Below are 25,749 nucleotides of genomic sequence, written 5' to 3' on the forward strand. Positions count from 1 at the left end.
AAAGATTAAATTGAATATAATGTGAAAGTTTAGTTTTAAAGTAATAGAAAATAAAAGGATCAAAATGGCAATTAAGCCATACCCATGAAATAAGGCGGTGAATGGAAGAAAAATCAAGATTTTTGTTGAATTATGTATATTATTAAATTATTAAATATATATGTATATATATAAAAAAAAGAAGAAGAAAAACAAGTGTATAAAAATGATTGGTACAAGTGTTAAATAAATATTTGTTATTAAATAGATTTTTATTATAGTTATTATTGTCATTATATATATATATATAAAAGAAACAAAAGAATAAAAAGAGGAAAGAAACAGAATAGCAGGGGACGAAACAAAGAAGGGAGAAAGGAAGAAAAGAAAAAGGGAAAAATAAGGTTTTAAAGGTTCCAAGTTAATTTGGTAAGTCAATTTAGCCTCTTTTCTTATGATTTTTGAGTTTTTGGAATCCTAGAGATAAATACTACTTGTTTTAAGTAGAAATTTTGAAAGTCATTAGATTTCTAAGTATGGTTCATGTTGAATAAAATGATGGAATTGGGGGTTTATTTGATAGAAATTTTGATTGGAATTGAAAAAAGGATTGAATCATAAACTAAGCTACAAGTTTTGAGTTTTAGGGATTAAATGGAAATAAATTCGAAAATATAAAAATATGCTGGAAATTTAATAGTTAAGTATGAGTTTGGACAAAATTTGAATAGAAATGAAGTATGAATTGAGATAGAAAAAAGTAAGTGAATCTAGTTAAGATTAAATTGAAATTAAAGTAGAAATTGAATAAAAATTGTATTAATTAGATATAAATTAGTAGTGAATTAACGAATATGAATTGTTTTAATTCCCGTAGCTAATGTTGTCTCGGGAAACCTCAGCTAAGCAAGGAAAAAAATGGCAAAGACAAAGGGAGTTAGCTCGAGAAAATACGGTTTGTATTTCTATAATCCGAACCTAGTTATTAATTGTTATTTATTTTTTTATTCAATGCATTTAATAAATGTTGAAGTGAGAATTATTGTGTTTATAATGGAAATGGATTAATTTGGTATGTGATGAATTTATATTGATTGAATTAAATTGAATTATACATATATATATGTGTGTGTGTGTGTGTGTGTGTGTGAATGAGATATTATGCAATTATGATAATTGAATTTTGGATAAATATTATGATAAATAATTAAGATGGGAATTATTTGTATTGTGTCTTTATAATTGAAATGAATTGATTTAGTGTGTGATAAATTTATACTGAATTGATTTATGAATATCTATTTTATTGAATTTATATTGATTAAAATTATTTTGATTGAATTTATATTGATTGAATTATATAATATATATGATTTATGTAGAAATTTGAATATTGAATGAATGTTATATTGAAAAATATATTGATTGCAAATATGAGGAAATTGGTATGAATATATGAGATTGTGATATTTGAATATTTGATATTGAAAAATGAATTGAATTGTATTGAATTATGAATTAATGTGAATAATTGAAATATATTGTTGAATTGAATGAAATTGTATGAATTGTGAAAATGGGTAAATATATGTAATTATCTGAATGAGATATTGATGAAAGAATTATTAAATTGAGAAAGTGAATGAAATACCCTATTAACTAGTCGGGTTAAGTCAGATATAATTGGCATGCCATAGGATCTGAAAGTGTACGGAATTTGCCGGCTTTATCGATCAGGCACTTTATGTGTCGTATTTCAGGCACCTCGTGTGTCGTATCAGGCACCTCGTGTGTCGTTTTAGACACTTTATGTGTCGTATACTGATCAGGTACTATGTACCGTTTCAGGCACAATGTGCCGTACTGGTGTGTTTGGGTTGGAATCCGTGTATCCGTCAAAGTCCGGGTTTGTTAATAGGGGTAAATAAGTGAAAGATAAATCGAATAAATTTGATTGATCAAGCTATTGAAATGAAACGAGAAATTGAATTGAGAATTGAAAATTTAGATATGAAATTGAAAATATGAACCAAAGGTTCATGAAATGATTGGAGTTCGAATTGATGATATATGATGCCACTTGATGAATTGAAATGTGATTTGAGATATATGAATCGTATGTATATACTGAAAGCTATCAGGGATAGTAAGTTGATATGATATAAATGAAATTGAATGTTATTGAAATGAATTAAAATGGAATATGATTGATAAGTGTATAGTTGAATATAGTTTAATGATATTGAATTGTGAGTAAATTAAGGAAAGCTATACCGAGTAGTAAGTGAAAGAATGAAGTAAATAATAATGGATTTAGTTAAGAATTGAACAATTATGTTATTGTGTTTATTATATGATTTGTATAAAATTTATATGGTAAGTAGTTGAAATTTATCTATGAATAAATAATTGAATAATTGTAATTGTTATTATGATCTTAAGTATTTGTTATATTATTAATTGTTCGAATTATAGAAATACCACTGAGTATACCATACTCAGCGTACGGTTTGTTTCTGTGTGCAGGTTAAGTAAAGATAGTACGTTGAATCAGCATCCCAGGACGATCCCGAATTCATTAAGGTAAAGTATGTTGAGTATTGATAATGGCATATACCCAAGATGTTTAATGAGAGTCATTTAGGTTGTAAAAGTATTGATGAAATGAGTAAATTATGGTTGGCAACGGTATGTAGTATGAATTTTGAAATTTACTAAAAATTCGTAGTGATTCTAAATTAGTCCCGAATTGAATTTACTGTTCATATTAGACCGCGAGGGCCCATTAAAAGGACGACATCTTAAAACTAGGATGTGTGTGAATATTTATTTTAATTAATGACCGAAATTGGACTGTACTGACTGGTAATGTCTCGTAACCCTGTTTCGGTGACGGTATAGGGTTAGGGGACGTTACAGATTAGCTAAGACAGAAGAGAAGGCACGGAACTCACCGCCCCAATCACTTTGAAATTGCTTGATATACTTGCCAATCTGAGTGAAAACCATCTTCTGAAATTGACTAAAACATTCTACAGTTTGAGATTTCCGACTCATCAGATAAATCCAGGTAAATCGACTAGTCATATCAATAAAAGAAGCATAATAGAGATTCCTTTCACAAGGAACAGCAGCAGGTCCCCAGAGATCAGAGACTACCAACTCAAACAAGTCAACATATTTAGTATTAGATCGCGAAAAAGGTAGCTTATGTGATTTACCCTGCTGACAAGCTACACAAACACCAGTAAGGTGACTTTTATTGCAAGAAATTTGACAACTAGCAAGAACATTTTTTACAATAGTATCAGCTGGATGACCCAGTCGTTTATGCCACAAACTAAAAACATCAGTGTTTGGAGAACAATTTTGAAGAGCAACACTATTAACAGAATGAATCAAACTACTCGAACTGACCGAGAAATGATATAGTCCATCATGAACTTGGCCCCGCAGTAAGATTTCCCATGTCTGGATGTCCTTAATCACACAATAGGAGGGGTGAAACTCAAAAAACACATTGTTATCAGTAGCGAACTTAGATACAGACAATAAATTCTTCCGAATACTCGGCACACATAGCACATTTGATAAACGTAGTAACTTCTGCGTCGTAGGTATAACAGTATTCCCAATAGACGTAATTTTAGTGGAGATGCCATTACCCATTAAGAGGGAAGAATTACCTGAATACGGAGTGGATCCATGCAAATCAGAATCAGTGCGACAGACATGATGGGTAGCCCCTGAGTCTGGACACTAGGACGCATTCCCTACTGGCAATGGAACATACAAGTTAGTGGAATTAAAATTCGAATCATAATGCGTAGAATCAGAGTAATCCGAAGCATGTAACTCAAAAACCCGAGGCGGAAGCCCAACAAACTGAGACGAGGGATATGGTGACGAATCAACACTAAACACACGAGCTCGTGGTTTTGTCCACCACGGGGCCTCATGAACAGTCTGTCACGACTGGTCAACACCAACACAATTAGCTGACGGCTCAGGTACAAACATGCCATTATGTGGACGAGCCTTAATTGGCTCACAAGGCCCACGTGACCGAGGAGCTATCTGACCAGAGGAGTGGCCCAAGGATGTATCACCATGATTAATTCCCATAGCATTTTGATTTGGGCCAACTGCATGCCCATGATCATAAATTGGTTGGTCAACATTAGTAGGCAGCCCATCACCACGTGGAACAAATGGATTAAAACCATAAGTTCCAGCCCCAACATGTGTCTCACGTGGGACCCAGCTAGCACCTGCATAATTCGGCCAAGAGTGAGGCCTTCAATTTTGACCAGCAATCCCCTAATTTTGACCGAACCCCATATCTTTCATGCGCTCATCATCTCTCCCATTTGTCCTAGGAACAAAACCACCCCTTCTTGGCGCCGACGCATCAACCAGAGATGGTTCATCACGATGGTAACGATAATAGCAGTGTTGTGCAAGATGCCCAAATTGACTGCAGATCTGACATTGGATACAGGAACGGAACGAGCGTCCACGACCATGAGCAGAGAACTGACCTCCTCCACGAAACGAACTGTCCATCGACTGAAGGGACGGGCCCTCCACTGTATTCGCAGCAACCAGTACCTCTTGGACAGACCGCGCCTGTCGAGCTTCGCATTCAATCAAGGCATCTACAAGACGTTGAAACGACAAGGGGCTCGAGGAGAGGGAAGCAGACGAAACAATCGAGTCAAAATCAGATGAAAGGCCGACTAGAAGAACCGCCGAGCGTTCAGCCTCCGAGATGTGAGATCCAGAGGCTGCAAGCAAAGCACACAAACTAGTGATTTTATTCACATAGGAGTGAACCGAGAGACTACATTTCCGAAGGGAGTGAAGCTCATGTCGCAATTGCGACTGCTTCGTGCTTGAATCGGCCGCAAACAGACTGTTGGCCATGAGCCACACATCATGAGCAGTCCTAACATTGGTAAAGGAGGATAAGAAAGACGAGCTAATGGTGGAGAGAAGCCAAGAAGTAAGCAAGCTCTCTTGCTGATCAAAAACCAGCACAGCGGGATTGACGACAAGACCTCTATCGGATGACTGAATGAACCTTGTCGGAGCCGTCAATGAGCCATCAAGTAAGCCAAACAGACCATAGCCTCGAAGGATAAGTCGGATTTGTTGCTGCCACTGCACAAACGAGGCTTCGTCCAACTTCACAACATCATGGCAAGGGAAAGTCGTAACCACCCGATCACTAAGAAAGGTCGAGCCATGGAGCTCCGCAGAATCAGAGTCAGCAGAGTGCGTGGTAGTCATGCCCAAGGATCACCAAGCGAAAGATACCATGAAAGAATAATAAAGAATCAAGATACTCTTTAGAAGCAAATCTGTAGAAGAAAACAAAGTAATATTCTCAAAGTAACAATCTTAACTCAGCCCTTTCACTGGCTAGAATACATGTTTATATAGGAACTAGAAGCCTAAATTGTTGTTAACAGAATAGCCTAACAAATTCTAACCGACTAACCACTTATCTAATTACATATTAAACATATGTGTATTGTGAATACTATAACAGAATGCCATCGGATTACATATCAGGTTCGGGTCACAAGCAATTTTACAGGCTAACAACGAGCAGTCTCACTCGAAACAAGCCGCTCTCATTGCATGTAGGGAGTGTTGAAGAAATTGTTACCAATGCATTGGAAGAATGTAGTAAGATGAAGGAACCAATCCTTTTCTTCCATGAGATGAATAAGATTGCTTTCAAAGTCATAATGACCATGTTCCTTGGCTATGCAACTAACGATACTGTTATCGCATCAATGGAGAAGTCTTATACAGATTTATTCTCTGGATTATTTTGCACTCCTATTAACATCCCTGGTTTTGCATACCATAAAGTAGTCAAGGCAAGGAAGAAGCAGGTGAAAGAGATTCAAGGCGTATTGGGTGAAAAGAGAGAGAGGAAACGTAATGACCCAAACTCAAAGATCGACCTAATTGATGTTATTAGGGAAGCTGGAGATTCGAAAGGAGAAAAATTGGATGAAGAATATATTATTATTATATTAGTGATGTTCTTGATTGCGGGTCGTGAAACTTCGGGACGTACAGCTACATGGGCCACCATCTATCTCCATCATCATCCCCATTGTAATAGCCCGATTTTAGGCTTAGTCGGAACAGTGGTTTCGGGACCACAAATCCGACGAAAAAAAAATGTAATGGCTTGAATTTTCAGAGGTGTCGGAACGGTGATTCGAGATCACTAAATTCGACAAATGGGTAGAAAATATTATTAATTTAGTAAGTATAAGTTAAATATGAAGTTAGGAAAATTTTTGAAATAGTGAATAGTGCACTAGAAATAAATATTAAAATAATTAGAATCGAAATGAGGTATCAAGACCTCGGGGATTTTAAACTGAGCCATAAATATTTTTATAAATATTCATGGAGTGTTAAAAAGTTAGTATTAAAGTTTCGTTAAGAAATTTTAAAGTTCCGATAATTAATTGAACAAAAAGGACTAAATTGTAACAAATGAAAAATTTTGGGAAATGATTAAATAGCTTAAATGATAAAAGGAAGAGGGCTTTAAAGGCAAATAGACCCAAGGTCTATTTGGGCTGGACGGCAGAGGCATGAAATCAGCAAGAAAGTAAGGAGAATTAAGGGCAAAATTGGAAAATTGGAAAATTTGCTTAATAAAGTTAGGACCCAAGTGGAATTATCTAGATTTCTCTTCATTTTTCTGAATTCTCATCAGCTAAAACACCATGGAAGGGCTTCTTCAAGCTGGTTCTTCATATTTTTATTACAAGTAAGTTCAATTCTTGACTATTTCTTGAAATTTTTGTATTTTTATGACTTTTACAACTAGGCCCACTTGTTAAATCCATTAGTTTTTGATTTTATGAAAGAAGTTGAAAGTTGATATGAATATGTGCTGGAAGTATATGATGATTTAGCATGAAATTAGAGCTTTAAATTATTCATATGCTGATTTTATTGAAAGAATTGAATGAAATGGAAATGAAGCATTAAATTGCATGAGTATGTATCGGGTCTCGCAGGCCCTAATTATTATGATTATAATATTTTGAGGATATATTGGGAAAAGTTATAGAAACATGTTAATTATTTTGAAAGTTTTAATTTTGATGAAATTTTATAACTCGGTTAAATACGTTTACAAGTGTATGTGTTTTGGTAATGCCTCGTACCCTATTCCGGTGTTGGATACGGGTAAGGGGTGTTACACCCATGTGTTGCAAAAGGCCAAGGTGAATCGAGGTTTTAGTTTTTTTAGTGAAATAAACCCATGTTTTCAACTTTATATGGATTTTAAATTCCACATATTCCAGGAAGAGCAAGAGAAAATCATGAAAAGAAGGCCTTCTTCCCAGAAAGGTTTAACCCTCTCCGAAATCAAACAAATGAAATATCTATCTAAGGTTAGAATTAAGGTTTATATATTCATCAATTCTTCCCACTTGCAAATATGAAATCAATGTTATATAACATTTTAGGTGATTGACGAAACATTACGAAGACGGACCAATGTTTTTGCACTATTTCGAGAGGCAAAAAATGATACTCATCTAAATGGTTAGTTTCCCTATGATTAACTCTTATTTTATCAACAAAAAAAAAGCCTTGTTATCAGGTTTAATTGTTTACCCATTTTTTTTGTTGCCTCACAAGATTTTTAAAAGAGTTGCTTTTAATATGTTTTTAAAGGGTACTTCATACCAAAAGGTTGGAAAGTGTTGGTTTGGCAAAGTGCAGTTCATATGGACTCTGAAATTTATCCCAACCCAAAAGAATTCCTTCCTTCAAGATGGGATGTAAGTAAAATGCGGATTTTCCATTAACCATTGTTCAATAAATTTAAATTACACGAGAATACACAAAACAATAGCTTCTTCTTTTTTTAATCTGGGTTTTAAATGTTTACAGGGTTTTAAACCCAAGGTAGGAGCTTTTCTACCCTTTGGAGCAGGAAGTAGTACTTGTCCTGGAGCTGATCTAGCCAAACTTGTGATCTCCATTTTCCTTCATTGTTTCACCCTTAATTATAAGTGGGTTTACTTAAAAAAATTTCTTATCAAATTATGCTTTTCATCTCTATACTGTATTCAATTTGGAAATTTAGTTTTTAATTTAGTACTTCAATGTTATAATCAAAATTGATAGCATCGTAGGAGGACAAAATTATATCAAATTAAATTTCTAAATTAAGTACAATATAAAGAAAAGGAAACCAAAATTTGACCTTTTTCTTTACAATGATTATAATTTAAAAGGTTAAAATGCAAGTTTTGTAATATGCAGGCTTGAACAACTTAATCCAGGAGGCCCTGTTAATTATTTGCCTTGTTCACCAGATCCAGCTGACAACTGTCCTGCCAGAATCATTAAAATCCATTGATTATGCTCAGGATTGTTACTAACTTCTACTTTAATTTATAGTTGTAAGGTTCCCTAGCCAAGACAACCCATGTAATAAAAAGGACAACTTGATTCAGATGTGTCTATTTCTTTTTTATAGTTATAAACGGAAGAATACAAAGTGACCGATAAAGTTGATCGTTGAAGTCCCCATTTTAAGGTCAAGAATGCAAGTTTCAACTTGAAGAAGCGCATTTATTAAAAGGCTTTCTATTGCATATGGATTAATGTGGCTTGAGGACACCCAAGGTGTAAAAAAATGATAGAAGTATAGATTTTTTTTTGTTCCAACTTTGCGTTTTGTAGGTAGACATTTGCAAATTTTAAAGTTACTCTATATATAGGGTGAGGATCGAAACCTCGATCACTGATTAAGATAGAAGAGATATAGTTTTCTTTAATTTAGTGTAATATAAGTGTACTATGAATTGATTACACTTTAGAATAATTTTTAGAAATTGTTTTTAAAAACTATTAAAAAATCTTTTGAAAATTATATTAAAGTTGAAGTAGAGGAATTTAATAAAATTTCTAAAACAAACATTTGTAATATATTTAAAGCAATAAATCTATTAAATAAGTATTTATGTGCTGAGGCTTTAAGGAGATATTCAAGTAACCAAATTTTTTACGAAGTTTAACCAATTAATCTTTTCTCCTAAAATTTTTTGGTGTGATATTTTAAAATTTTTAAAAAATTCACTTAATAGTCATCTAACAATAAAGTCAAAAATATTAATTATAGTTTTTTTCTTAAAAACACTCATTTAAAATTATCATGATAATTTTTTTTTTGTGTTTTGACTGAAATAGTTAACTATTTAGACTAACTAATGACCTTAAAAAGATAGAGAATCAAGTTATGTCAAAAATTAAAGTAAATAGATTAGATCTCAAGTTTTAACATAATTTAGGGCTAAATTAAAATTTCACCATTGTCTTATAATATAAAAAAAAGCAACGCAAACCCAAAACAAATAAGAAGCCACATGACTATTTCTAAGACTCTTAGGGTATTTAAATTATATATAATCATATGATGCTCTAATTGAAAAGTTAACGATATTAATTATTTAGATTGATTAATAACATTATAAAAACATAGGGATCAAATTATGTTAGAAATTAAAAAGAAAAACATAGATTAAATCTCAAATTTAACCATATTAAAAGGGCCAAAACTAATATTTAACTGTTTTTTTCTAAAATGTAAAAAGAAGAAGATGAATATGCCATGTGTTCCTAATTAAATTAATAATTAAACTAGTTTTTTATCTTGTGTAATGCATGAATTGATTGTGTATAAATTAAAGTATATTTAATAATTTTGAAAATTTTTTAATGAAGTTTATAAAATTCCTTTAAAAATTCAAATTTTTACTTCAATGAAAATTTTATTTAAATATAATATAATAAAAAATATATTTAATTTGTATACATATTATATTAACAAATTGGAACGTGTTTTAACCACTTTTCAAACATTTATGTAAACTTTTATAAAAATTGAAAAAAATAAGATTGTTTTAAATAATTTGTTTTAAGATATGTATGTTAAACTGTTTTTTAAAAAATTGTTTGAAATTAAAAAAAATTGTTATGTAAATATTTTTAAATTTTAATTTTAAAAATTTAAAAATATTATATATGAAATAATTATTTGCACATAATTTGTAATATTGGTTAAAATAACTTTATTTTTTGAAAATAAAGATAAGATAATTTATAAATTAACGGTATTAATTTAGCTTAGAAAGTTAAAAAAATGGTATATTTTGCTAAAACAATGGTAATATTTCATTGTTTTTGGGGTAAAAATATATTATAATAAAACGTTAAAATTAATTCACTGTAGTTTTTTGGTAAATTTTTTTTATTAAATGTTTGTCGGTATGGATTTTTTTGGCAAAACGTTCAATAAAAGGTAATATAACGAATTAAAACGAATTTTTTAAAAAAATTAGCAAAAATATTAAATATAATTTGCAAATTAAAAATGTAGTTAAAGTTGTAAATTGAATACTAATTGGCAGACCTATGAAACTAATTCGTAGACCTAGGAACCTATAATATATAACACGAGCTAATAGTGTTTGTTAATGTAATTATTTTTAAAAAGAAATAAAAAATAGTGTAAATTTAATGTCAACATAAAAAAATCAATAAATATATTAACTGTATATAAATAAAATTATAATAAATAGAAATATCAATTGTTAAAATAATTCGAAAAATTTTGAATTTGAAATATTAAAATTATTATAATAAATAGATATACTCATTTTTTATTATAAATTTTGTACTAACAAAAATATTAATTTATGACGAATAATTAAAATTAAAATTAAAATTAAAAAATGAATTTTAATTATAAAAATAATAATAAGATTAATTTAAAATTATAATATATGCATAATAATTAAATTATGTTTAATGTAAATTATCTAATATGATTTAAAAAGGCAAGAAGTAAAAGAGTAATTTATCTAAAGTGAAAGTAAGCGCTTTAAATGAGGAGTATTATTTGTTTATTTAGAACTTGTAATATATAATATTAGTTGTTTATCCCGCGCGATACACGAATTGATTATGTGTATTAAATATTTTTTTATTTAAATAAAATGTAAAATTTCTTAAATTTAATATACAAAACATAATTATTTGTATTATGCTTAAAATACTGTTTATATAGATTTTTAATTTAAAATAATTTTGGAAAAAAATGTAAAAAGGATAAGAAGCAGGTTTGGCAGGCTTTGGTATGATCAGTCGGCTTCAATTAATCACTAATGCCTAACGCGTTAATTATGAGGGCTGATAAGTCGAAAACAGATTAAAAACATTAGGCAAATTGGGGAATCATCCAACCAAAAAACACCAAGTCCAAAGTCAATAATAATTACGACCCCATCCTTACAACCCTAAACTCTAAATTTCCTCTTTAAATCCTTAAAATTCAACCTTTTGAAGAATACCACTTATTAATTAATAAATATAGGTTTTTAATTAAATTTAAATATTATGACCACTAAATAATTAATATAACATTTTTATATTTTTAAATATCTATTTTTATACATATAATTGTAAAAAATAAAAAAATTATATATATCAAAGTTAGATATATAATTTTAATATTTATGGGTGCACTTAATTATGAGTTTTGTACTATAAATCAGAGCTCCTATACTTGAAAACCCAAAACACAGAGAAGTGAAGAAATGGAGTTAGATTTGTGGAGTATTGCTATAATTGTGGTAACATTTGTTGTTTCATTTGGATTCCTTAAGAAAGCTTATGAGAGGTAAATCCTTCCATAGTTTTGGTTTCCAGTTATTTTTTGTTTCGATTTTTTTTATTCCTATAATTCATCTTTCTAATTTAATTAAACTTAAACAAGCTATTTTAGGGATTCTTTTCAATATATTTTTTGACATGATGATAAATTTAGTTCTTAATATTTTCATTTTTTTGTCAAATTAGCTTTTATTTTTTTAGCTAAATTTAACATTAACCTTTCAAAAAGAGTCAAATTATTTTTCTTTAACAGAAATGCTGATTAAAATATTAATTTTTAACGACATTGGTGTGAAAACCCGTGTGGTGGTCTACGTGTACTTTATGCTAACACGATATTATTTGTTTTATATGTCACGTCAATAAATAATTTAAAATTATAACAATATTAAAAATTCAAAATTCAAAAAATTAGCATGAGGTACATGTGGACTGCCATATTTTTAAATGTTTAGCATTTTAGTTAGTATTTTTGTTAAAAAATCAATTTGACTCTGTTTCAAAAAGTTAATGGTCAAATTTGACTTTTTTTAAAATGTTAAAGACCAAATTTAACTCGATTGTTTTAACAGTTGATTCAAATAGTTTTTTTGGTTTAACTCAACCATTTCATACTATATCGCAAGTAACTAATTTTTTTCTAGACGGACACCCCAATTGAGAAAGCGTTCAAACTATCATCTCTTCTTATTGATTGAAAAGATCTGGGTTGTACTTACTTTAACATTAAGGACAAAAGTCTAATTCAAATCTTTAAAATATCTTAAAATATTTGAATTAAATGTTTAAAATATTAATATTGTATTAATCAATTCTTTTTGTTAGTTTAGACGTCACTTTATGCACATTCAAATATTACATGAAACATATTTAAAATACATCTGGACTTAAATTTGAAATATGTATCTGACGGGAAGATATGATCAATATAATATTGAAACATTGAAACAACAATTAAAATATTTTAATATATATTATTATTTAATGTAATGTTAATATAGTTTTTAAATAATTTTTTAATAATATTTTAATGTAAACTCATTTTTTAGAGCATATCGAATCAAAATTTAAAAAAATTGATTTAAACATCTTATATATCTTACCTGAACCCAACCCAACCCAACCATGACAGCTTCTCATGTCATCAGAACTAAAATTATTGCACATCGAAAAGGACCATTAGAATTTATAAGTGATAATTAACCTTTCACTAGAAAATTTAATGAATGATAAAATGTGAACAGATTAGGGCAGCAGCAGCTTAAGTCCCTCCCTCCAGGTGATATGGGATGGCCATTGATTGGGAATACGTGGTCTTTCATAAGAGCTTACAAATCCCAAAACCCAGAATCTTTCATCAACAATTTGAAGAAAAGGTCTCTTGCCAACCCTGCTTTAATTTAATCTCCAAACTAAAAACCTTCTTTAAAGGAAAAAGAACTAACATGGAAGCAAATCCAGGTACGGTAAAACAGGGATTTACAAGACCCATTTGTTTGGGAAGGCAAGCATCTTAGTTTGCAGTGCGGAGTTATGTAAGAAAGTGTTGACAGATGACAATAACTTTCAATGGGGCTACCCTGTTTCAAATCTGATTCAGGGTGATGTGCCATTCGACTACATGTCTAGTCACAGGCGACTTCACAGGCTAGTGACAACGGTTCTCAATCAACACCAACCCCCTTCATCGCATTTAGGGACCATTGAGAAAATCGTTATCAACACACTGGAAGAATGGAGTAAGATGAAGGAACCGATCCTTTTCGTTCCTGAGGTGAATAAGTTTGTGTTCAAACTCATTATAGCCATCTTTCTTGGCTCTGGAACTGACGATAATCAAATTGCATCCATGGAGGAGTATTATAGAAAAGTATACTATGGATTACATACCACTCCCATTAACATCCCTGGTTTTGCATACCATAGAGCAGTCCAGGCAAGGAAGGTGCTGGTGAATAAGATTCGAGGTGTATTGGGTGAAAGGAGAGAGAGGAGATGTAATGACCCCGACCCAAACACAGGCATAATCGACTTTTTGGAGAAAGCTGATTATGAGGATAGTAGACCTATGAGCCATGAACACCTTGTTGTTTTATTAATCGGGCTCTTCATTGCGGGTCGTGAAACTACATCTCGAACGGCTATATGGGCCACCATCTATCTCCATAATCATCCCCATCTGTTGCATAAGGCCAAGGTGAAATGGGATTTTGGTCTTTTACCCAAAACAACTCATCTGTTTTAACTTTTTTATTGGATTTCAAATTCCAATTTTTCAGGAAGAGCAGGAGGAAATCGTGAAAAGAAGACCTTCTTCCCAGAAAGGTTTAACCTTCACCGAAATTAAACAAATGAAATATCTATCCAAGGTTAGAATTAAGATTTATATGTTCATCAATCATTTCCACTTGCAAATATGAAATCATTGTTGTATAACTTTTTAGGTGATTAATGAGACACTACGAATACGCACCAATAATTTTTCAATCTTTCGAGAAGCAAAAAATGTAACTTATCTCAATGGTTAGTTTCTCTATAATTTCACCATATCCACTCTACGTGTTTAATTACTTATTTTCCTGCCTTCTCCTGTCTCACAACCAGTTTTAGAGTTGCTTTTAATATATTTTTTAAAGGCTACCAGATACCACAAGGCTGGAAAGTGTTGGTATGGACAAGTGCAGTTCATATGGACCCTGAAATTTATCCCAACCCAAACCAGTTCCTTCCTTCAAGATGGGATGTAAGTAAAATGGTGAAATAATGACCTCATACCATGGCATTGTAATAAGTATGCTTTTTTTTTTCTTAAAAATGTTTCCAGGATTTTATACCCAAAGCAGGGGCTTTTCTACCCTTTTCAACAGGAAGTAGTACCTGTCCTGGAGCTGATTTGGCCAAACTTGAAGTCACCATTTTCCTTCATTATTTCCTCCTCAACTATAAGTGAGTTTGGCTTAATATTTCTTTTTAGTAATGTACATTTTAGGTCATTGTGTAAGTTAAAATCTTTTACTTTCATAATATGCAGGCTTGTACAACTTAATCCAGGAGGTCCTGTTAATTATTTCCCTTCACCAGATCCAGTCGATAACTGTCCTGCCAAAATCATTAAGATCCGTTGATTATGCTTTACTACTTTAGTTCATAATAAAAAGGTTCCCAGCTTCTAATTTCCAGTTTTAGTGTAGCTAACACAGTCTATGCAATAAAAAAGACAAACATGTGTTCCCTTCTAGGTGCCAATTTTAAAATTTTGGTCTTACTCAAAGGATTATTGTTAAATTTTTTAAGTTTTCTTATTTCCAAAATTTGATTTGGTAAACATATTATCATGTGTAAACTGTAAAGCCATGTCAACTTATTATTTCACATGCAGTCAACCCTCTCTTTAATGAGAAAAGATTGTATGAAATAGTGACGTCATGTCATCTGTATCCCTTTTTCAATAATTTTATGCTACATCAGTATTTTCATCAATCCAAATTAAAATCCTGAAATTCAAGATAAAATTAATGATGTTGCATAAAACTATTGGAAAGAGGCAATATCTTTGTTTCATACAATCCTTTCTCTTCTATAACAGCCACCAACTATAACAATATTTCACTATAATAGTCAAGTCTTTTGGAGAACCGATTTTTTTGTGTTTTATTTTAATTCTCTATAATAGATTTTCACTTATAACAACAATATCCATAGTTAAGGAGTACATTCTTTATTAAATTAGTTCTTTATAACAAAATATTGTCTAAATTTTTAAATGAAATTATAGCTATTTCATATAAGTAACCCCATTAATTATCATTTATTAAATGAAAATGATTTTAATTAAAATATTATTTCAATAAAATGATTAAATTTCATATAAAAAATCTATTAATCATATTTTATTAAATGAAAATGATCTTCAATGAGTGAAATTAAATATATTAATTCAATAAAACTATTAAGCTCATTAATTAAATATTCTACTATAAATTTAGAATATCATAAACTTAGATTACTTAAATTTAATTACTCGTGATAAATTATTTAATTTAAATAACTCATATTGGTTAATTGAACTTGTTAGATTTATGAACTTTATATTAATCGTGTGACAGAATGTAAATAAAAGATACATAAAAGCAATAACGTATGCACCTGCCATACATCTTTTAAAATTTGTTGATTTGATTCTCATTTTCTTTCTTTTATGAACCTAATTCCCAATTTCTTTATTTGGTGGAAATTCATTATATGAATTTTATGTTAAGTTTACAACGGATAACTTTCTATAATAGTGTTGTTATAGGTGTATAACAGCCATCTCTCTATAATAGACAAAATCTAAGTAAACAAATACTATTGTATTACTCACTAAAAATCCAATCAATAGACTAACAGCTCTCATTTGCATTAAGATCGAAATTTTAAAATCCGAAAAGTATAGTGACTTAGAATAATCAAATTGGATAATATGCACTAAATCTACAATTGTATGCATAGTATATGACTAGTAGAATTAAGTAAAAGGACTTGTCCATCTTTCTAAATTAAATAAAATAGGTGTATGATAAGATAATCCACTTTCTTTATTATCTTACTTTATTTTTACTTTTTTTATTATTCTATTGTTCTTGTCTTCTAATTTGAATTTTTGAATTTAATAAAGAAAGAGTTTATTATAAGTTGTCGAAATATTCAATTTATTAGAATCTGATCCAAGAAAAAGGATTATTAGTAAAAATAGGATTTTTGAGAGATATAGAAAGATGCAAAACTCTATATTTCTATTCTATCTCTATTTAAATTATATATACATACGCAATAGATGAAGATAAAATTCGTTTTATTTGTCTCTCCAATTTCGAATTTCATTTCCCATAAATAAAAATTTAACCCCATGTAATGCAATTTCCTAAAAGTAATACAAGAAAAACACAATGATATGCTACCAAACTCCTACAAGATTTAATTTGGAAAGCCATTTTTAAAGTACAATGTTGATGTAATAGGAAAAAGATATATATATATTGTGTAAGTGAATGAGATAATAAATAGGAGAAATGTAACACCCCTATCCCGTAACCGTTGTCAGAATAGGAAAGAGGTATTACCAGACTTGTAACTCATGTCAGAACAGTAAAATTTTTAACTTTTTCTTGAAATAAAGATCATTTATTTAGATAAATGCTAAATACAATCAGGGATAAAATTAAACTTCTATAAGTACACATTCGAAAGATGCCATTTTCGCATGGCTTATATACATTAACCAGAATATTATTCCGCTACTAGTTTATTCTATACATGCCATAAAATAATCCAAAACATAGCAGTACCAAACAGTGGATAGTGATAGTGTGACGAGTTGTTGACGATCCCTGAGCAAAGGCCAAATTTGATAATCTATAAAATAGAGAAACGTAACAACAGAGTAAGCTTTCAAGGCTTAGTAAGTCTTAAGTAAAACAATTAACTTTGCTGGATTAAATACATTTATAACTTACACAAAATCCAAGTGAAGTCTCGATGGGCTTAATAAGCCTACACAAGTATATAATACATACATGGCCAACTTAATGTGCTGATCATCCGTAATTGTTGATTTATTACTAAGTCGCTTAAGATTAGGCCTTACACAAATCACGTTTTGAAATGTCAAGATATATCACCATTTGGTCAAATAGATTAAACCCTATGTATGCACATGTAATTCATCTATTTCATCCAAATTTAAGAGTATATACCCTTTCGCATTTAAAAACATCAATGCTACTTTTAGTTTAATCAATCGAACTAAAACATAACACTATAATCACATTCGGTTTCCATATTTGGAAGCACATATTCATGTTTTCATCTTACATAAACAATTTGATAGAGTCGATACTCGTTGAATATAACTTATAACCATATCATAAGTGATTCCCCAAGTACATTTGTAATACAAACGAAATCGAGTTCACATAACAAGTAAGTATCACTTACCATATACTTAACCTTTGTACACTTACCGTTTCCATAGTTACCAATTACCAATTCAATCTTTCAATACCTCTAACCACTTAATCATATGCACTCATTTCGTGCACATACATAATTGTATATATGTATTTAGGAGCTTAGTTCTTTAGTTCATATTCACATTAATATTTCAAATAATCAAATCATGACAAGTATTAAAGTTTCGTATACGTATATAAAGGACCAAACATATTCCTTATCACATATATATAAATGACCAAACGCAATCCATACCTTGTATTTGCACATCCTGCCGAATACAACTCAAATTAGTAAATTTTTATGAAACTAATTAAATCCTTATCTTAAAGATATACAAATGGTCTTCGGTTTGAAATAATTCAAGGCACTTAGCCATAGCCTGCTAAGTTTTTTAAAAAAAAAATCCGAATCCAGTTACCAGTACCAAGCCTACGGGACTTTAAGCCCGGATATATCATCATAGTTAATTCACAAAGTTGTATACACATCAATTCACATACCTTCGATTTTTCCAACACGGAAACACATTAATAAGGTATCACTTCATTCGAACTTATTCGTATCTCAATATAGCTAGTCTCATTTCACAAGAGCCATTAGGCCACATTACGTAGTCAGCGAGTCTTAACCCGGATACTTTCCAAATTCCATGTATATTTAATCACATGTTACCACATTTCACACAAACTATCACCACTGTAATTCATTAACCTCATTCGAATATAAGCATATAGCATGTACCTTAACTTCATGTCATAATATCATTCGACTTTAACACATATATATATATCTTTCAATAAACTTCCAACTAAATAAGAAAATACACACACGACTTACATTCTTCTCATGACAACCATTCGGCTAAACAACATATAAGTCACCACACCTTCAATTTATAAAACTATCAACACATATTACATATACATTGCTTACGTTTATAAAATAGCCATTCGGATAACTTGCACACATTTAAATTTTAGCCATTTTGGATGAATTTCTTATGGGGATCAAAGTTGTAGAACCATTTCCACAAATCATAGATTCCAAAAATCCCATAAAGAAGGAAAGATTAAAAAAAACAAAACCTAAAATCTAACCCAGGCCTAGCTATGTACCACCGGAGTTTCCTTGCCATCCTTCAACTGGTAAGTGGACATTAGGCTGCATATTGGGTGGCAAATTGAAGAAAGGCAACCCACCTGGGACAGCACCGTCATCGGTAAACACGTTACCACCATTGTTTCCGCCGCCGCCGCCGCCGCTTTGCATCTTCATTTGGTCATCATCCTCTTCCAAAGGGAGTCTCTCATAGGCCACATTTGAAAACGACGATGCTATGAGAATAACAGGTCCAGCCGCCATCAGTTCCCCAACCACATTTCCCCCAACAACCTGACCTTGCCCGCCGGCCAAAAAGATTGTCAAACTGGTGGCGCCTGGAGGAGCTGGCGGCGGCAAAAACGAACCCGAAAGTGATAATATTTCGAATCTGCCATGAAGGGTAACAACAGCTCCAGCGGTAGCTGGTTGCCTAATGCTGACGTTGGTCACCGTACCACTCCCGCTCAGTATACACGCTCCCCTTTGCCTTCTCCGAGCGTAGTTGGCAACACAGTCGAACACATCGCAGCCGCTCCCAACTTCCAGTAAGTGAGCCCCGAGCGTGTTTGCACTCTCCCTAGTGACGATGACCGGAGGTTTGGGCTTGTTTTTAGAACCTGGTGGATGACCCCTGAGCCTACGGGCTATAACAAGCTCAGTGGGAACCGTTGACTAAATCCAGAGCTTGGTGGGAAACATCATCTTGGCCGTGACGATTGTTTGAAACTTCGTGATCTTCAGGTTCAGGTTGGTGATGGAGGTGAAGGTCGGGTCTTTGAAGATGTTGAACGTAGCGAGAAGCAGCAGTGCCTAAATCAAGACCCGCCATGCGAAAGCAACAAAGGACAGCCGTAAAAAAGGGAAAATAATGGATTAAAATAGTTTTTTTCTTAAAGAAATTATATATAATAAATCAAGAGTTAGATTAAAGGGAAGGGCTTGTTTGGGGGCTCGAAGAAATGAGGAGAGAAAGGTTTTTGTTGCGGAAAGGATCGTTTCGAGAACTCCGATATGACTACAAGTAAATTGACCGGAACGAAAAATAAAGTGAACACAAGGATTTACGTGGTTCGGCTTTAATGCCTACGTCCACGGGCAGAGGCGAAAAGAAATTTCACTATAACAAGATGAAGATTACAAGTGTTTTACACTCAAGACACAACCCGAGAACCTCACAACTCTCAACCCCTATAGAAAACCCGAAAGCTAAAATCCTAGCTTTCAAAGAACAAGCTTTGCTCTCTCTTGGTTTGGGATGATAAATATGGCTAATGAACCTCTCTATTTATAAGAGAGTTCAAGGACATAATTGTCCAAAACTTTGGCAAAGATTTGTGGTTGAAAATGGACACCAACAACCATCCACTAATCCACTACCACCAACAACCCACTACCAACAACAACAATCCACTACCAATTTTAAGCCATTTCTTAACAAATCTCCACCTTGGCTTGAAATTTACCAAGCTGAACATCATAGTGAATTCCTCGAACTGGATCACCTCTTCCAAACGCCTCTCTGGCGCTAATCAATCCCGAATACCTATCAAGTCCAAGCAATGCTTGAACTTATATGCAGGGATCACCTTAGTTAACATATCTGCAGGATTCTTCTCGGTAGCAACCTTGCTGATAACAATGTCACCTTGCGTAACATGTTCCCGAACAAAATGATATCTGACATCAATGTGTTTGGTCCGTTCATGAAACATCTGATTTTTAGTCAGATGTATGGCACTCTGGCTATCGCAAAATACAACAGTGAAATCCTGTTGTAAACCCAAACTGCTTACTAGACCTTTCATCCACAATGCTTCTTTCACTGCTTCTGCTAACGCCATATATTCCGCCTCAGTCGTAGATAAGGCTACGGTAGACTGTAACACAGCTTTCCAACTAATGGCTCCTCCAGAATAAGTGAAAACATAACCCGTCAGAGATCTTCTTTTGTCCAGATCTCCAGCATAATCAGAGTCCACATAGCCCGTGACACTGCTAGTGCAGTCACTCTGATCATATACCAAGCATAAATCTGCAGAACCTCTCAAGTACCTGAGAATCCATTTCACGGCCTGCCAGTGTTCCTTGCCAGGACAACTCATGTATCTGCTGACCACACTAACTGCATGTGAAATGTCTGGACGAGTGCAAACCATTGCATACATCACGCTTCCAACTGCACTCGAGTATGGAATGTGAGACATTTGCTGCTTTTCTTCATCAGATTGTGGTGACAACTCTGCAGAGAGTTTGAAATGTGGTGCCAACGGAGTACTCACAGTTTTCGCTTTATCCATGCCGAAGCGTTGAAGAACCTTTTCAATGTAGTTCTTCTGCGACACACGAAGCTTGCCCGCCTTGCGATCTCTGTGAATATCCATGCCCAAAATTTTCTTGGCAGCACCCAGATCCTTCATCTCGAACTCACCACTCAACTGCGACTTTAACTTGTTGATTTCCGACATGTTTTTGGAAGCAATTAACATGTCATCAACATACAGCAACAAATAAATGTGCGAACCATCTGAGAGCTTCCGATGATAGACACAAGCATCATAGTCACATCTTGTGTAACCATGCTGAATCATGAAGCTATCAAACCGCTTGTACCACTGCCTTGGGGATTGTTTCAATCCATATAAAGACTTCTTTAATAGACAGACATGGTCTTCTTTACCAGGAACTGTAAAACCCTCTGGTTGACGCATGTAGATTGTTTCCTCGAGCTCACCATGCAAGAACGCCGTTTTTACGTCAAGCTGCTCAAGTTCTAGATCAGACTTGGCCACCATGGCAAGTAATACACGAATGGAAGAATGCTTTACGACTGGGGAGAAAACTTCATTGTAGTCAATCCCCTCTTTCTGAGTGAAGCCTTTAGCAACCAATCGTGCCTTGAATCTAGTTGCTTCAACCCCTAGGATGCCTTCCTTTTTCTTGAAGACCCATTTGCAACCAACTATCTTCTGGTTACTTGGCGGCTTAACCAACTCCCAAGTATGGTTCTTGTGAAGAGATTCTATCTCCTCACTCATAGCAATTGCCCACTGTGCCGACTCATCACACGTGACAGCCTCATTATAACTGGAAGGTTCTATACCAATGGACTCCGCCACACTGAGCGCGAAAGACACCAGATTAGCGTAACGCGGATTTGGTTTGATTTGTCTCTTCGTTCTTCCAGTGGCAATGCTATATGGTTTTTCTTGAGGTGACTCATCTTCATCGGAATCTTGCACCTCAACTTGATCATCCTGGACTGAAGTACCTTCCGTAGGAATTGGAGCGTCCACCTGACACTCCACCTGCTTCTCAACACCGTGATCTCCCATTCTATCTGACTCCTCCTTTTCCCGGGAATTTGTGGTGGATCGAAGCATGGATGACTCATCAAAAGTCACATCTCTGCTGATGATGAACTTGGACGAAACCGGATCAGGACACCACAACCTGTATCCTTTCACCCCTTGGCCGTATCCAAGAAATATGCATTTCTTCGCCCTCGGTTTGAGTTTTCCCTCATTTACATGAGCATACGCAGGGCAGCCAAACACTCTTAAACCAGAGTAATCAGCAGGAGAACCAGACCATACTTCCTCAGGAGTCTTCAGCTCAGTAGCTGTTGACGGAGATCTGTTAACCAAATAACAAGCAGTATTAACAGCTTCAGCCCAAAATTCTTCACCGAGCCCAGCATTTGATCGCATGCAACGAGCTCGCTCCAAGAGAGTTCTATTCATGCGTTCTGCAACTCCATTTTGTTGTGGTGTTCGACGAACAGTGCGGTGTCTCACTATTCCTTCATTTTTGCAGAACTCATTGAATTCACCTGAGCAAAACTCCAAGCCATTATCCGTCCGGAATCGCTTGATCTTCTTTCCTGTTTGATTTTCGATCAAAGCTTTAAATTGCTTGAAGTTGATGAGAACCTCATACTTGCTCTTCAGAAAATACACCCAAACCTTTCTCGAGTAATCATCGATAAAGGTAAGCAGATATCTGTAACCACCTTTAGAAATTGTCGGAGAAGGCCCCCAAAGGTCAGAATGGAAGTAATCCACTGTGCCTTTTGTCTTGTGAATCCCAGTGCTGAACTTTACCCGAGTCTGCTTACCGAAGACGCAGTGCTCACAGAAATTCAACTTTCCTGTACACTGCCCAGACAATAATCCTCGTTTGCTTAGCACCGATAAGCCTCTCTCGCTCATATGCCCGAGCCGCATATGCCATAACTTCGTGGTGTCAGAATCTAGATCATCTGATGATGACACTCCCGCAACACCTGTAACCGAGGAACCATCGAGGAAGTAAAGGCCCCGCTCCAAATTACCACGTATCACAGTCAAAGCACCCGAGAATACCTTGAGAACTCCACCTTCAGCAGAGTACCGAAAGCCTTTCTTGTCCAACGTACTCAAAGAGATCAAATTTTTCTTCATTTCTGGAATGTGCCGAACATCAGTTAGGGTTCTAACAATACCGTCAAACATCTTTATACGAACTGTGCCAATCCCCATGACTTGACATGCGTGGTCATTTCCCATTAGTACTGAACCAGAATGCTTCTCGTATGTTGAGAATGCATCTTTCGAAGTACTTATATGAAATGTAGCTCCCGTATCAAGAATCCATCTCCCACCAGCGTAAGAGTCGGATACTGCAAGAACGATCTCGGCATCACTTGAAGAATCTGCATCAGCTACATTCGCACGATCATTTTGTTGCTCCTGTGATTCTGATTTCTCCTTCCTTTTCGGACAATCTACCTTCATGTGCCCGTACTTCTTACAGTAGTAGCACTGTATTCTCTTCTTGGACTGCGATCTAGGATGGCTTTTACTTGAACTTCCACCCTTTGCCTTGGATCTTCCTCGAGCAACCAAGCCTTCGCCTTCATTGTTTTCGACCACCTTACCAGTGATTTTCTTCCTCAACTCACTGGAACTTAAGGCATTTTTCACCTCCTCTAGAGTCAGGTCATCACGACCGTACATCATTGTATCAACAAAATTCTCATACGAGGGAGGCAAAGAACACAAAACAATTATTGCTTGGTCCTCATCATCGATTTTGTTATCGATATTATTCAAATCCATGATAATGGAATTGAATTTATCCAGGTGCTGGGAAACAGGTGTACCTTCCTCCATCTTCAGGGCATAGAGTCTTTGCTTGAGGTAGAGCCGGTTCGTCAATGACTTCGTCATGTACTTGCTCTCTAACCGGAGCCACAAACCGGACGCGGTTTTCTCATCCGCTACTTCTCGTAGCACTTCATCTCCTAGACATAGCAGAATAGCACTATGTGCTCTTTCTAGCATGTCATCCTTTTGCTCTTCCGAAAGCGTGCTTGGTAATTTATCTTTACCAGACAATGCTTTTAGCAATCCTTGTTGAACCAGCACTGCCCGCATCTTGATGCGCCATAAACTGAAACTATTTTTCCCGGTAAATTTCTCGACATCATACTTAGTCGATGAAACACTTGTAGCCATAATTTGGAACCTTTGAATGAATGATAATATTTTCTTCCTGATGTGAAAGATCAGACAAAGCTGCAGTCACAGGGCAATTCAGAAAATATTATCACTCCTTCAACTACGCTCTGATACCAATTTGTTGCGGAAAGGATCGTTTCGAGAACTCCGATATGACTACAAGTAAATTGACCGGAACGAAAAATAAAGTGAACACAAGGATTTACGTGGTTCGGCTTTAATGCCTACGTCCACGGGCAGAGGCGAAAAGAAATTTCACTATAACAAGATGAAGATTACAAGTGTTTTACACTCAAGACACAACCCGAGAACCTCACAACTCTCAACCCCTATAGAAAACCCGAAAGCTAAAATCCTAGCTTTCAAAGAACAAGCTTTGCTCTCTCTTGGTTTGGGATGATAAATATGGCTAATGAACCTCTCTATTTATAAGAGAGTTCAAGGACATAATTGTCCAAAACTTTGGCAAAGATTTGTGGTTGAAAATGGACACCAACAACCATCCACTAATCCACTACCACCAACAACCCACTACCAACAACAACAATCCACTACCAATTTTAAGCCATTTCTTAACAGTTTTAGTGCTTTTTTATATTATTTTCAAAGAAAATAAAAGACAAGGAGGACTGCTATGCAAGAAAAGGGAAAGAAACAAGGACGAAGAGAGGGAGGGGGGACTAAGTCTGAAAGGTTGCAATCATTTTCTCATCCTTAAAGCTTAAATAATATGAAAACCAAAAATAGGTTGGATGCAAGGTGGGAAATCACAAAATTTACTCAGAAGCTAGCTCGCGAGTTGCTTATTGCGAGATGTTATTCTGTACCTGATACCGATCCAAATTCAGATCATGCATTGAAAATCGTAGTTGGCGCAAATGGCACTGTGGCTGCAATCGACAAGGCTGAAAAATATAGGTCTGAACTGATTTCGATATCCGATACGTCTCCTGATGCTCAAGTGCCTCCTGTTGTGCTTGGGAACCATGGCGGTTAAAGGAGACAAAATTGTAATGGATATTTTAATACATACAGTGGCTGTTAATGATTTCTAGAACTGAATTTGTTGTAGTGTTGTGTGATTTTTACACCTAATGTGGATTTGTTTCGCTTGTGATTCTCTCCATATCAATGTAAATAAGGAAACATACTTTTGTAGAGACCATGTTGTGTTAAAAACTCAAATTTCTGAACCTGATAGTCTTCTCTGCTACCTGTTGCTTTTCATCTTCGCACTCAAATTTTGTTTATTTTGTTATTTGGTAACCAAATTTCTTCTGTCTTCAGATTCATTCTTTTGTTATTGACCAAATTTCAACTCAAAATTTCTTTAATTTTCAATATCATCCATTGTGGTCCAGTGGTTAGGATATCTGGCTTTCACCCAGGAGACCCAGCTTCCATTCTTCTGGCAATGTGTTCTGTTTTAGTTATCCAAAAAATA

The 25,749-nt window shown here is 33.9% G+C and overlaps 3 protein-coding genes and 1 pseudogene across 6 annotated transcripts; 2 read left to right on the forward strand and 2 right to left on the reverse strand.

The window, feature by feature from the left end:
* Window positions 1-3,213: 3,213 nt before the first annotated feature.
* On the reverse strand, window positions 3,214-5,271 carry LOC121206262 (uncharacterized). Of its 2 annotated transcripts, none has more exons than XM_041077074.1 (2): window positions 3,666-5,271; window positions 3,214-3,450 (listed from the first exon to the last, which is right to left on the reverse strand). In XM_041077074.1, exon 1 carries the CDS (start codon window positions 5,269-5,271, stop codon window positions 4,300-4,302), a length of 972 nt encoding a protein of 323 aa, XP_040933008.1. In that variant the 3' UTR covers window positions 3,214-3,450; window positions 3,666-4,299. The 2 variants fall into 2 exon arrangements, with proteins under 2 accessions (XP_040933008.1, XP_040933007.1); XM_041077073.1 differs by having other exon boundaries at window positions 3,214-3,459.
* A 1,432-nt stretch (window positions 5,272-6,703) lies between these two features.
* On the forward strand, window positions 6,704-8,826 carry LOC107895468 (beta-amyrin 11-oxidase-like). Its single transcript, XM_016820742.2, has 6 exons — window positions 6,704-6,784; window positions 7,329-7,418; window positions 7,494-7,572; window positions 7,705-7,811; window positions 7,924-8,045; window positions 8,299-8,826. Exons 2-6 carry the CDS (start codon window positions 7,347-7,349, stop codon window positions 8,393-8,395), a joined length of 477 nt encoding a protein of 158 aa, XP_016676231.2. The 5' UTR covers window positions 6,704-6,784; window positions 7,329-7,346; the 3' UTR covers window positions 8,396-8,826.
* A 2,454-nt stretch (window positions 8,827-11,280) lies between these two features.
* Window positions 11,281-14,944, forward strand: LOC107896547 (beta-amyrin 11-oxidase). Of its 3 annotated transcripts, none has more exons than XM_016821742.2 (8): window positions 11,486-11,719; window positions 12,957-13,088; window positions 13,174-13,909; window positions 13,992-14,081; window positions 14,157-14,235; window positions 14,349-14,455; window positions 14,537-14,658; window positions 14,744-14,944. In XM_016821742.2, exons 1-8 carry the CDS (start codon window positions 11,637-11,639, stop codon window positions 14,835-14,837), a joined length of 1,443 nt encoding a protein of 480 aa, XP_016677231.2. In that variant the 5' UTR covers window positions 11,486-11,636; the 3' UTR covers window positions 14,838-14,944. The 3 variants fall into 3 exon arrangements, with proteins under 3 accessions (XP_040933011.1, XP_016677231.2, XP_040933010.1); XM_041077076.1 differs by having other exon boundaries at window positions 11,549-11,719; window positions 14,323-14,455; XM_041077077.1 differs by lacking the exon at window positions 14,744-14,944 and having other exon boundaries at window positions 11,281-11,719; window positions 14,357-14,455; window positions 14,537-14,664.
* A 3,624-nt stretch (window positions 14,945-18,568) lies between these two features.
* On the reverse strand, window positions 18,569-19,779 carry LOC121206263 (AT-hook motif nuclear-localized protein 23-like; annotated as a pseudogene).
* Window positions 19,780-25,749: the final 5,970 nt, after the last annotated feature.

This window comes from Gossypium hirsutum, chromosome A09, assembly GCF_007990345.1.
Source record: "Gossypium hirsutum isolate 1008001.06 chromosome A09, Gossypium_hirsutum_v2.1, whole genome shotgun sequence".
NCBI classification, from domain to species: domain Eukaryota; kingdom Viridiplantae; phylum Streptophyta; class Magnoliopsida; order Malvales; family Malvaceae; genus Gossypium; species Gossypium hirsutum.